General features: G+C 44.1%; 1 protein-coding gene across 3 annotated transcripts in view; it reads right to left on the reverse strand.

Annotated features, from left to right (window-relative positions):
- LOC118399726 (integrin alpha-7) overlaps window positions 1-12,378 on the reverse strand; it is a 92,124-nt gene that overhangs the window by 43,664 nt on the left and 36,082 nt on the right. For 2 of the 3 annotated variants that reach the window (XM_052474057.1, XM_052474059.1), the window contains exons 5-11: window positions 5,755-5,962; window positions 5,166-5,359; window positions 4,302-4,390; window positions 2,864-3,090; window positions 2,609-2,670; window positions 2,024-2,193; window positions 1,511-1,660 (exon numbers count right to left, since the gene is read on the reverse strand). In XM_052474057.1, the coding sequence (XP_052330017.1) occupies window positions 1,511-1,660; window positions 2,024-2,193; window positions 2,609-2,670; window positions 2,864-3,090; window positions 4,302-4,390; window positions 5,166-5,359; window positions 5,755-5,962 (1,100 nt within the window). Of the gene's footprint in view, window positions 1-1,510; window positions 1,661-2,023; window positions 2,194-2,608; window positions 2,671-2,863; window positions 3,091-4,301; window positions 4,391-5,165; window positions 5,360-5,754; window positions 5,963-11,271; window positions 11,380-12,378 lie in introns of all 3 variants that reach the window. The other variant, XM_052474058.1, reaches the window with a different exon arrangement.

Genomic DNA, 12,378 nt, shown 5'->3' on the forward strand with positions numbered 1-12,378 from the left:
ACACTCAGTACAGGAGGTAAAGGTACTGACCTCAGAGTGTAGGGTGTTGGAGGTGGTGGAAACACTCAGTACAGGAGGTAAAGGTACTGACCTCAGAGTGTAGGGTGTTGGAGGTGGAAACACTCAGTACAGGAGGTAAAGGTACTGACCTCAGAGTGTAGAGGTGGTGGAAACACTCAGTACAGGGGGTAAAGGTACTGACCTCAGAGGTAGGGTGTTGGAGGTGGTGGAAACACTCAGTACAGGAGGTAAAGGTACTGACCTCAGAGTGTAGGGTGTTGGAGGTGGAAACACTCAGTACAGGAGGTAAAGGTACTGACCTCAGAGTGTAGGGTGTTGGAGGTGGTGGAAACACTCAGTACAGGGGGTAAAGGTACTGACCTCAGAGTGTAGGGTGTTGGAGGTGGTGGAAACACTCAGTACAGGAGGTAAAGGTACTGACCTCAGAGTGTAGGGTGTTGGAGGTGGAAACACTTACAGGAGGTAAAGGTACTGACCTCAGAGTGTAGGGTGTTGGAGGTGGAAACACTCAGTACAGGAGGTAAAGGTACTGACCTCAGAGTGCAGGGTGTTGGAGGTGGTGGAAACACTCAGTACAGGAGGTAAAGGTACTGACCTCAGAGTGTAGGGTGTTGGAGGTGGAAACACTCAGTACAGGAGGTAAAGGTACTGACCTCAGAGTGTAGGGTGTTGGAGGTGGTGGAAACACTCAGTACAGGAGGTAAAGGTACTGACCTCAGAGTGTAGGGTGTTGGAGGTGGAAACACTCAGTACAGGAGGTAAAGGTACTGACCTCAGAGTGTAGGGTGTTGGAGGTGGTGGAAACACTCAGTACAGGAGGTAAAGGTACTGACCTCAGAGTGTAGGGTGTTGGAGGTGGTGGAAACACTCAGTACAGGAGGTAAAGGTACTGACCTCAGAGTGTAGGGTGTTGGAGGTGGTGGAAACACTCAGTACAGGGGGTAAAGGTACTGACCTCAGAGTGTAGGGTGTTGGAGGTGGTGGAAACACGCAGTACAGGAGGTAAAGGTACTGACCTCAGAGTGTAGGGTGTTGGAGGTGGAAACACTCAGTACAGGAGGTAAAGGTACTGACCTCAGAGTGTAGGGTGTTGGAGGTGGAAACACTCAGTACAGGAGGTAAAGGTACTGACCTCAGAGTGCAGGGTGTTGGAGGTGGTGGAAACACTCAGTACAGGAGGTAAAGGTACTGACCTCAGAGTGTAGGGTGTTGGAGGTGGAAACACTCAGTACAGGAGGTAAAGGTACTGACCTCAGAGTGTAGGGTGTTGGAGGTGGTGGAAACACTCAGTACAGGAGGTAAAGGTACTGACCTCAGAGTGTAGGGTGTTGGAGGTGGAAACACTCAGTACAGGAGGTAAAGGTACTGACCTCAGAGTGTAGGGTGTTGGAGGTGGAAACACTCAGTACAGGAGGTAAAGGTACTGACCTCAGAGTGCAGGGTGTTGGAGGTGGTGGAAACACTCAGTACAGGAGGTAAAGGTACTGACCTCAGAGTGCAGGGTGTTGGAGCTGGAAACACTCAGTACAGGAGGTAGTGTGTCTCGTTCCTCTGGGTTAGTTTCTGAGGAGAACATGGGGGGTCTGATGGTGTGGGTGATGGCCAGAGAGATGGGACGCAGCTTATCACGGATATTCTCCTGTAAGGGAAATAATTCAATGATTACTCAACGGGATTCAATTATATGGGAGTCATGTGATATTGGAGTTGGAAGGAAATAATATTTGTTTTCATTCAACTTTTAAGACAATTATTAAATTGTTAAATTATGCCAGTTTAGCTAAATAATGCACAACTTAAATACTTTTTCTACCCAGAGTAGTAACACAATGCACCTGCATGTACTGGGTGATAGAGAGCACTGACAGAACTGAACACTTAGCTTTGCCTTTTTTGATGTTGCATAGTGGAAAGAAAAGGTCATTGATATATTCTGTAGTTGTAATCTCTAACACCTCCCGTTCGTATTCAGATTAAATGATTGTGTCATATTGTACTGTACGTTTAGTTGGAAGGTGGCGCTCTGGCAGGCGGGATGGCGTTGACCTTTCAGCTCCACCTCGTCAGTGTGTGTGTACTCCGCCACATGTGCACTGCGACCCAGGAAGCTAACACGGTGGGGCAGGCCGAGCTTCCTGCGCTCTGTGTCAGCCTCGATGAGTAGGACCAGGGCTAGTGGGAGGGAGGGAGGCAGGAATGAAGGACGGGGAGGAAAGGAAGGGAGGAAGGAAGGAAAGAGAGTCAGAGAAAAGCCAGCACACTACAACACACCAGAGATAAGCTACTGGACATATTACCACACTATTTTACACAGCAAGACATATTACAACACTATTTTACACAGCTAGACATATTACCACACTATTTTACACAGCTAGACATATTACCAGACTATTTTACACAGCTCGACATATTACCACACTATTTTACACAACTAGACATATTACCACACTATTTTACACAGCTAGACATATTACCAGACTATTTTACACAGCTAGACATATTACCAGACTATTTTACACAGCTAGACATATTACCAAACAGAAAAACCAACTGGTTCTAAACAGAGATGTGTACAGTAACTCACTGATGTCTGGTGAGTAGGTCTCTGGGTAAGCAGTATAGGTGAAGCAGGCTTTGACCTCCACACTGACAACAGAGAATAAAGTTAGCGAACAACAGTCTGTCAACAGCAGAAGCACACTACCAAACGTGGTAGTGAAGGATGAGAAGACTGTTATTTGCGACCTACCACACGTGGTAGTGAAGGATGAGAAGACTGTTATTTGCGACCTACCACACATGGTAGTGAAGGATGAGAAGAATGTTATTTGCGACCTACCACACTCCATCTCTCCCCTTGCAGTTGTGTTGCTCCAGGTCAATATACTGCTGAGGTTCGATGGATACATCCCGGGTCACGTGAATGACCGGACGAGACCTGTACAGAACTAGCTTATCACCGAGAGAGCCTACTGCCAGGTCAGGGTACAGGTTCCCATCGATGTCCAGACCTCCTGAGATGGAGTAGCCGAACCTCTTCACCCCTTCGTCCACACCATCCAGAATCTGTGAGGGGCAACATGAAGGTCACATGTCTTAACTTGTATAATCAAGTCAACTTTAAACCTGTATTTATTATTCAGATAGTCTTACACACCTGCAATTAGGGTATGATGTTATCAGTCAGTTAACTTAGTTGAACTTGAACCACATCAACTTTATTGAGACTTAACGATATGTCCACCATGAAGTTTGCAACACCGGAGTCGAGGCTTTGATTCGGTTATGATGAGACACCATTGACTACTGACGTTTCCCCATGTGTAGCCCTTTCCTGTAGTCAAATGACCAAATCACCCTCTATTGGCCTCATGGGTGGAATGTTATTCATATTTTTCAGAATTTCAGAATTAATAAAACGTTTTTACAAAAATCTGGTGTTTCTATGTCAAATGGTTTTGTTATATTTCAGTCTTCTGTGATGTATAGTCAAGTCTAATATTGGGATACAAACTCAAAATTGAATACATTTCAACTCTATAAGCCCATAACCATGTGTCTGAGGTGTATATGTTTGTTTCAAGGAACATTTGTTCAAGACTACCAAGAAGCACTCTGTGTGACCCTGATTTATCCCACTGTAGTAAAAGGGTATCAATACATGGCAATCATAAACACTGAAATACATGGATATTGCTATTATACAAAGGGTAATTTCACAGTATCATATTAAATATAGTATATGATATGTACACTGACTATACAAAACATTAACGTTTCATGACATAGACTGAGCAGGTGAATCCAGGTGAAAGCTATGACCCATTATTGATGTCACTTGTTAAATCCACTTCAATCAGTTTAGATGAAGGGGAGGAGACAGGTCATATTAGGATTTCTAATCCTTGATACACTTGAGACATGGATTGTGTATGTGTGCCATTCTGAGGGTGAATGGGCAAGACAAAAGATGTCAGTGCATTTGAAGGGGGTAGTAGGTGCCAGGTGCACCGGTTTGCATCAAGAACTGCAACGCTGCTGGGTTTTTCATTCTCAACAGTTTCCCGTGTGTATCAAGAATGATCCACCACCCGAAGGACATCCAGTCAACTTGACAAGTTTGGGAAGCACTGGGCCAGCATCCCTGTGGAACGCTTTCACCACCTTGTAGAGTCCATGTCCCCAACGAATTGAGGCTGTTCTGAGGGCAAAATCAGGGGAGGTGCAACTCAATACACTCAGTGATGAGCAACAAGCTTTCTAAAGGCTCTTCTTACCTGTGCAGGCTTGGTGTCGATGCCTGAGGACAAGCCTCGGTAGATGAACACTTTGCCATCCCCATCGAACGGAGCCCCCACAGCGATGTCTGGACGGAGAGAGACAGAAACACATTGAATATAAACTCTACTAAGCCTCATTAAAACATTGTCTTTTGTAGGGTCAGGAGTAGGGTTGTAAAATTCTGGGAACTTTCAATAAATTCCAGAAATCCTGGATGGAGAATTCCAGATTCCCTGCTTATTCTCTCCTGATTACGGGAATTCGGGAAAACCAGGGAATTTATTGAAAGTTCCTGGAATTTTGTGACGCTAGTCAAGAGGTTTCTTGCTCAGGTGACCTGGACTTTTACTTCCCTTTTTTAAATTCACTTGCTGGAGCTCAACCTGGAGCAAGGCATCATGTGTGTGTGTGTGTGTGTGTGTGTGTGTGTGTGTGTGTGTGTGTGTGTGTGTGTGTGTGTGTGTGTGTGTGTGTGTGTGTGTGTGTGTGTGTGTGTGTGTGTGTGTGTGTGTGTGTGTGTGTGTGTGTGTGTGTGTGTGTGTGTGTGTGTGTGTGTGTGTGTGTGTGTGTGTGTGTAATAAACAGTAGTACTGGTAACTGTAGTGTGTAGGATTTTGTTTTCTCTTTCATAAAATTATCAGGAAAACTCGTGACCTAAAGACAATAGGAATGCGTCCCAAATGGCACCCTATTCCCTATGTAGTGCACTGCTTCTGACAAGAGCCCTGGTACAAGTGGTGCACTACATAGGGAATAGGGTGCCATTTGGGATGTGGCCCAGTGACCCAAGCCCTTCAAATCAGTGGATTGTAAAGTGAATGTTGTTTAAATACTTTTGATTTGATCCAGTCCTTCCTCACCGTCATATCCGTCCCTGTCCAAGTCTCCCACGTTGTTGACGGTCAATCCAAACATGGAGTCATAGGTTCCATTGAGCCTGATTGGCTGAGCATATTCCCAGTTACCGAATGGGTTGAGAAAGATGTACACAGCACCTCCGATCTCTGCTTTTCGGTCAAAGTAGTTAGGAGCTCCCACTATCAGGTCTGTCCAGCTGGGGGGAGAGAACAGGGAAGGAGGGAGAAAGGGAGGGAGGGAGGTTCAGAAAGAGCTCTACAGAATCTTGGGTGGAAACAAGAAGATAATGGTTACAAATATAAACATATAATTATTTATATATTATATAAACATCTGTAACTGAAATAAATGTTTTCCAAGGTTCTTTAGAAATCCTGGTCAGAGTATTCCCAGTTATAGGATTCCATCCTTTCCTACCTAATTCAACTTCCATCTGGGATTTCTGAAAACATGGGAACAGGCAATTTTCTATAAATGTGGAACCTTACTCAGCCATCACTGTTGAGTCATGGTTACAGAGTACCTGTCCATACATTCCCATACACGACTATCAATAGTATCAGCAGCAGACATTAGCGCATTAGTTCTCACCCGTCACTGTTGAGATCAGCCGTAGCCACAGAGTACCCGAAGGAAGAAGCCAGCTCCTCTCCCCACAGGATGTGCTGTGGCACCAGGCGGTACATGTTATCTTTACGCAACAGCACCACCGCCCCCGTGTGATTGGCTCTCGGAGCCCCCGCCACGAAGGTCAGCTCACCACGACTCATTATGCCTTGAGCAGAGTCCACTGAGAAGCCTGGAGCAAGGTATCATGGGATAACAGTTAGTAGCAGTAGTGTGTGTGTGTGTGTGAGGGGGTGGACATGTTTGTCATCTACAGAGGTAAAGACAAGGTCTGTGTGTGTGATAAGAAGTGAAACAGAAGATTCCTAGTCTTACTATAGTGCATGTAAACAGAGGATTCATCTTACTTTAATGGGATTTACTCCCTCGGGATGGGGTGTGTGTAGGGATGTGAGGGGTGTGTGTAGGGATGTGAGGGGTGTGTCTGCAGGGTATAGTGAAATAGTGAAAGAGGGGGGAATTGAACGTGCATGTGGTGTGACATGAGCATGTGTGGAAAAAATATCAGATACAAATCAAATAATTTAATTCACAATGACATTTTTTGTTGTTGCTATATTCCAACATGCGGGGTGTCAGAGTAGGGATTGGCAGGGAGTCTTGTGTTAGTCCAGGGTCAACATTCAGGCAGAAGCATGTCATAGACAAAAACAGAGACAGACAAATACTGTGCTAAAAGCATCCTCTAGACAAACATCCAGAGAGACAAACAGAGACGGACACAGAGAAGTTCAGGGCGACAGGTGTGGAATGACCAAAAGGTTGGCTGAACTACTGTAGGAAGCTGGTTGTAAGACTTATGCTTGTATATTTTAGTCTGGTCAAATAATTAACCAGCTTGAGAATCATAACTAGTTAATAAATTTGCCTTGATAGAACACGTAGCCTAGCGGTTAAGAGCGTTAGGCCAGTACTTGAACAGTCGCTGGTTCAAATCCCAAAGCCGATTAGGTGAAAAATCTGTTGATGTGCTCTTGAGCAAGGCACTTACTAGTTGCTCTGGATAAGAGTGTCTGCTAAATGACTAAAATGTATACTATGAGTTAGTTGTTCATTAGTTGTTCAGCAGACAGTTGTTCGGATTTTCTGTTTTGGACGCATTTTGTAGAAGCTCCAAGGCAACAGGTGTGGAATTATGCTGTCTGACTCACTGTAGAACAAGAGAATAATAGAGCTGTGTCTCTTTAAGATGAATGTGACAGTTGGACATGTGATCCAGTAACAGTGTAGGCCTTTAAGAGATACAGAGAAAACGTCTGTAAATATAACAAACTAGGCCTTTAAGAGAGGGATGAACTCATTTGTCTTTTGAGGCAAAAAAAGTCACATCACAACTCTAGTAAAATGTATTTGTGTCCCTTTAAGAGGAATGCTACCGTTATAGTTGATATCTACCCAAAATAAGGCCTTTACTATTACAAAGAAGTCTGATCCTCTCTGTCTTTTACATAAGAAGTCTGATCCTCTCTGTCTTTTACATAAGAAGTCTGATCCTCTCTGTCTTTTACATAAGAAGTCTGATCCTCTCTGTCCTTTACATAAGAAGTCTGATCCTCTCTGTCTTTTACATAAGAAGTCTGATCCTCTCTGTCTTTTACATAAGAAGTCTGATCCTCTCTGTCCTTTACATAAGAAGTCTGATCCTCTCTGTCCTTTACATAAGAAGTCTGATCCTCTCTGTCTTTTACATAAGAAGTCTGATCCTCTCTGTCTTTTACACAAAGAAGTCTGATCCTCTCTGTCTTTTACATAAAGAAGTCTGATCCTCTCTGTCTTTTACACAAAGAAGTCTGATCCTCTCTGTCTTTTACACAAAGAAGTCTGATCCTCTCTGTCTTTTACACAAAGAAGTCTGATCCTCTCTGTCTTTTACATAAGAAGTCTGATCCTCTCTGTCTTTTACATAAGAAGTCTGATCCTCTCTGTCCTTTACATAAGAAGTCTGATCCTCTCTGTCCTTTACATAAGAAGTCTGATCCTCTCTGTCTTTTACACAAAGAAGTCTGATCCTCTCTGTCTTTTACATAAAGAAGTCTGATCCTCTCTGTCTTTTACATAAGAAGTCTGATCCTCTCTGTCTTTTACATAAGAAGTCTGATCCTCTCTGTCTTTTACATAAAGAAGTCCAATCTGCTCCTTAAAGCTATAAAGGGAAGGGAGGCTTTATCTTGCAACCTTTTTTAAACTGGGGCCCACCAGGTTTTGGGAATGGGGCCCACCAGGTTTTGGGAATGGGGCCCACCAGGATTCGGGAATGGGGCCCACCAGGTTTAGGGAATTGGTCCCACCAGGTTTCGGGAATGTGGCCCACCAGGTTTCGGGAATGTGGCCCACCAGGTTTCGGGAATGGGTCCCACCAGGTTTAGGGAATGTGGCCCACCAGGTTTAGGGAATGTGGCCCACCAGGTTTAGGGAATGTGGCCCACCAGGATTCGGGAATGGGTCCCACCAGGTTTAGGGAATGTGGCCCACCAGGTTTCGGGAATGGGTCCCACCAGGTTTTGTGAATGGGGTACCCGCAAACAGTTGTGTTGTGCAGCTGTCTACAGTGCAGGCCCTCGTGGTTGTAAGACTTATGTGAGGTATAAATGGACCTAAATATAATGTAGCTTCTTTACTGATCTCTGATCAGTAGTTCTCAGTGGGACTTCCTGTCAACGGAAAATCGTGTGAGACAAATTGGAAAATTGAAACATTTCATTTTTCATTGGCAGTATTTATTTTGGCAGTTACTGTGGAAAAACTGGGCCTGACTCATCAGTGGACTACGCTGGATTCTCTATCCAACAGTAATCAGATTTAATGGATACGATCTGAGAAGAAACAGCACGTACAACTGCTGCTGCCTGGGTAGTGACTTGTTCACTCAGTCGAAAGACTGGATTTAATTATAAGCTATTTACATTTGCAATAAGCTTTTTACATTGTAAGACATTGGGGACCAGTTTCCCGGACACATATCAAGCCTAGTCTTGTACTAAGACATCATTTTATTGGAGAATCTCCATTAGACATAATACAATAACAGAATGCATACAGGGCTGGTTTCCCGGAAGTCCTGGACTATAAAGGATCTTACTGTTATTATACTATACAGTACATTAGACATCTTTATCAGTCAAGACGAGTAGATTCCCGTGTGAAGTCAGTCAGAGATGAAGATGACAACAGACTGTGGTGAAATTCCTTTACATTTAATTCTGCATTTTAATTAGGATTGAACTTAAAATCTGCCATTTAGCTAAGCTAAAACATAACCTGTAATAGCACTATCGTCTGTCTGTGGCCTTTTAGTAAGCGTGCAAAACATATGGTATATGTATTTAGTCATTATGTAATTTGGTTAGAGGGTCAATGGAGGCATGCAGCGAGTTATAAGTGAGGGGTCAAAGGTTATAATGGCCATTAAGGATGTGGAGGACGAGGGATAAGGCAGGATATTCCTCCCAAATGGAACCCTATTCTCTATATAGGGCACTACTTTAGACCAGGTCCTATAGGGCCCACAGTGCACTACTTTAGACCAGGTCCTATAGGGCCCACAGTACACTACTTTAGACCAGAGCCTATAGGGCCCATACTACACTACTTTAGACCAGGTCCTATAGGGCCCACAGTGCACTACTTTAGACCAGGTCCTATAGGGCCCACAGTGAACTACTTTAGACCAGGTCCTATAGGGCCCATACTACACTACTTTAGACCAGAGCCTATAGGGCCCATACTACACTACTTTAGACCAGGTCCTATAGGGCCCATACTACACTACTTTTAGACCAGGTCCTATAGGGCCCATACTACACTACTTTAGACCAGGTCCTATAGGGCCCACAGTGCACTATACTGTATATAGGGAATAAGGAGCTCTTTGGGAGGCAATCAAGTTGTTGTGTAGAGGAGGATGAGAATAGAGAGGTTTACAGATGTAGAATAGATCCACATGGTTGATGGGAACAATCAATCGGAGAGACAAAACGTTATTGGTTAGAGTCCATTAGCTGGATCTAAAATTGGAATGAGCAAGTATCTCTTATCGATAAAAGAGATGTCACTCGGCTCCAAGGAAAGGACTGCTCTAAACACCCAGCTCCAAGGAAAGGACTGCTCTTAACACTCAGCTCCAAGGAAAGGACTGCTCTTAACACTCAGCTCCAAAGAAAGGACTGCTCTAAACACTCAGCTCCAAGGAAAGGACTGCTCTTAACACTCAGCTCCAAGGAAAGGACTGCTCTAAACACCCAGCTCCAAGGAAAGGACTGCTCTTAACACTCAGCTCCAAGGAAATGACTGCTCTTAACACCCAGCTCCAAGGAAAGGACTGCTCTTAACACTCAGCTCCAAGGAAATGACTGCTCTTAACACTCAGCTCCAAGGAAAGGACTGCTCTTAACACTCAGCTCCAAGGAAATGACTGCTCTTAACACTCAGCTCCAAGGAAATGACTGCTCTTAACACTCAGCTCCATGTAAAGGACTGCTCATAACACTCAGCTCCAAGGAAATGACTGCTCTTAACACTCAGCTCCAAGGAAATGACTGCTCTAAACACCCAGCTCCAAGGAAATGACTGCTTTTAACTGTGCACTAGAACGCAGATTCTAAACACTCTATTCCCCATGGGGCCTACGCTGTGGGAGCAGTATCATTCAACCTTCTGCAAATCCCTCTTTGAGATACAGTATACTGTACATGTTAGTGTTGGTATTGGTATTGTCTTTCTACACAGAATCCTACATAAACGATTACCACTGTGATCTCAGAATATTTTGTTCACTATGAGATTTGTTTTTAAATTCTGCTTTACTTACTTAATTATTTCACTTCAAACCCCTTTATTTTACTTAGCAAAGTTACCTGTATCTACAAAACGTACATAAATAAGAATGCAGATCTAGATGTACTGTATATAGAATCAACACCAAGGTACCCTGGACAGCTCCAAACCATCACATCATAGAGTAAACTACAGACTGACAGGCTGACAGGCTGTGCAGACCACCCCACCATACAGACTGACAGGCTGTGCAGACCACCCCACCATACAGACTGACAGGCTGTGCAGACCACCCCACCATACAGACTGACAGGCTGTGCAGACCACCCCACCATACAGACTGACAGACAGTACAGACTGATAGTTACACAGAGAGACATGCAGACCAGACAGGAGTTCTATGTTTGAATCTACGTACATTCTAAACACGTTCTAGAGAAGAGCTAGCAACGAGCATACACCAACACACGGGGGTAAGGGCATGTGGGAGGACAGAAGAGATTGGGTTAATTCCATTCCAATTCTAATCAACTCAGGAAGAACACTGAAATTCCAATTATCTTCAATGCTATTCAATGTGGACAATTTGGAATTGGAATTTTGTTTACATTCTGAATTGACTGGCATTGAAATTGAATAGGCCACAACCCTGGAGACTTGATACAGTAAGTTGTACCAACATGAATCACCTCACTTCAAGCTACAAACCTAAGTAGCTATTCTGAGCTACGTCCTCAAACATGGGCCGGTTGGAGTGTGGCTCCAGAGTTTTGTACACCAGCGCATCTTCATCGGGACTAGCCATGAACAAGAGCCCTGCGGCCCGAGAGAGAGGAAGAGAGAGAGGAAGGAGTGGGAGGGGTGGAGGGAGTGGAGGGAGTGGAGGAGGGGAGGTGGTGAAGGGGAACAGGGTGACAAGGAGAAAGAGAGGGAGTGCAGGTGAGAAAGGACTGTGCTGTGATTGTGTGTTTTCTTCTTCCTGCTACCAGTGGTTTGTGGGTAAACCACTGGTACCTAACAGAAGGATGACAAGACTGACTCACGCTGTACCCAGAATGCACTGCAGACAGAACTGTCTGTGGGGGAAACGCAAACCCACTGACTCCAAGAACAGACAGACTTAGCCTGGTCACAGATCAGTTTGTAATGTTTAGACAAATTCTCTATGTTGTTTTAGACAACTCCTTTGACTATGATTTTGGCTGGTCCCAGATCGGTTTGTGCTGTTTAGACAACTCCTTTGACTATATTATATAGCCTGGTCCCAGATCTGTTTGTGCTGTTTAGCCAACTGCTCTGACTGTGAAATAGCCTATTGCCAGATCTGTTTTTAACCAACTGCATGGCCTATGAAATAGACTGGCCCCAGACCACTTTGTATTTTTTTTAGCCAATTTCGGTATGGCATGACAGAAATGTGCTACCAAAGTACAAGTTTTATATATATTGTATACTATATTTTATTATACTATAATTACATTATTACAAGCAGATACACCAACAGGCCATGTCGACTGTGAGATAATAATATAACTCTTAAATAGCCTATTATTTATTGTAATATTTCTGACCCTGATCCACAGGGCACAGAGTCTCTCTGCGTGTCATTTATATCATGATTGGACCATTCCTACAGTAGCTACTTCATGATTGGTCCATTCCTACAGTAGCTACTTCATGATTGGTCCATTCCTACAGTAGCTACTTCATGATTGGTCCATTCCTACAGTAGCTACTTCATGATTGGTCCATTCCTACATTAGCTACTTCATGATTGGTCCATTCCTACAGTAGCTACTTCATGATTGGTCCATT

The sequence above is a fragment of the Oncorhynchus keta genome, chromosome 21, assembly GCF_023373465.1.
Source record: "Oncorhynchus keta strain PuntledgeMale-10-30-2019 chromosome 21, Oket_V2, whole genome shotgun sequence".
NCBI classification, from domain to species: domain Eukaryota; kingdom Metazoa; phylum Chordata; class Actinopteri; order Salmoniformes; family Salmonidae; genus Oncorhynchus; species Oncorhynchus keta.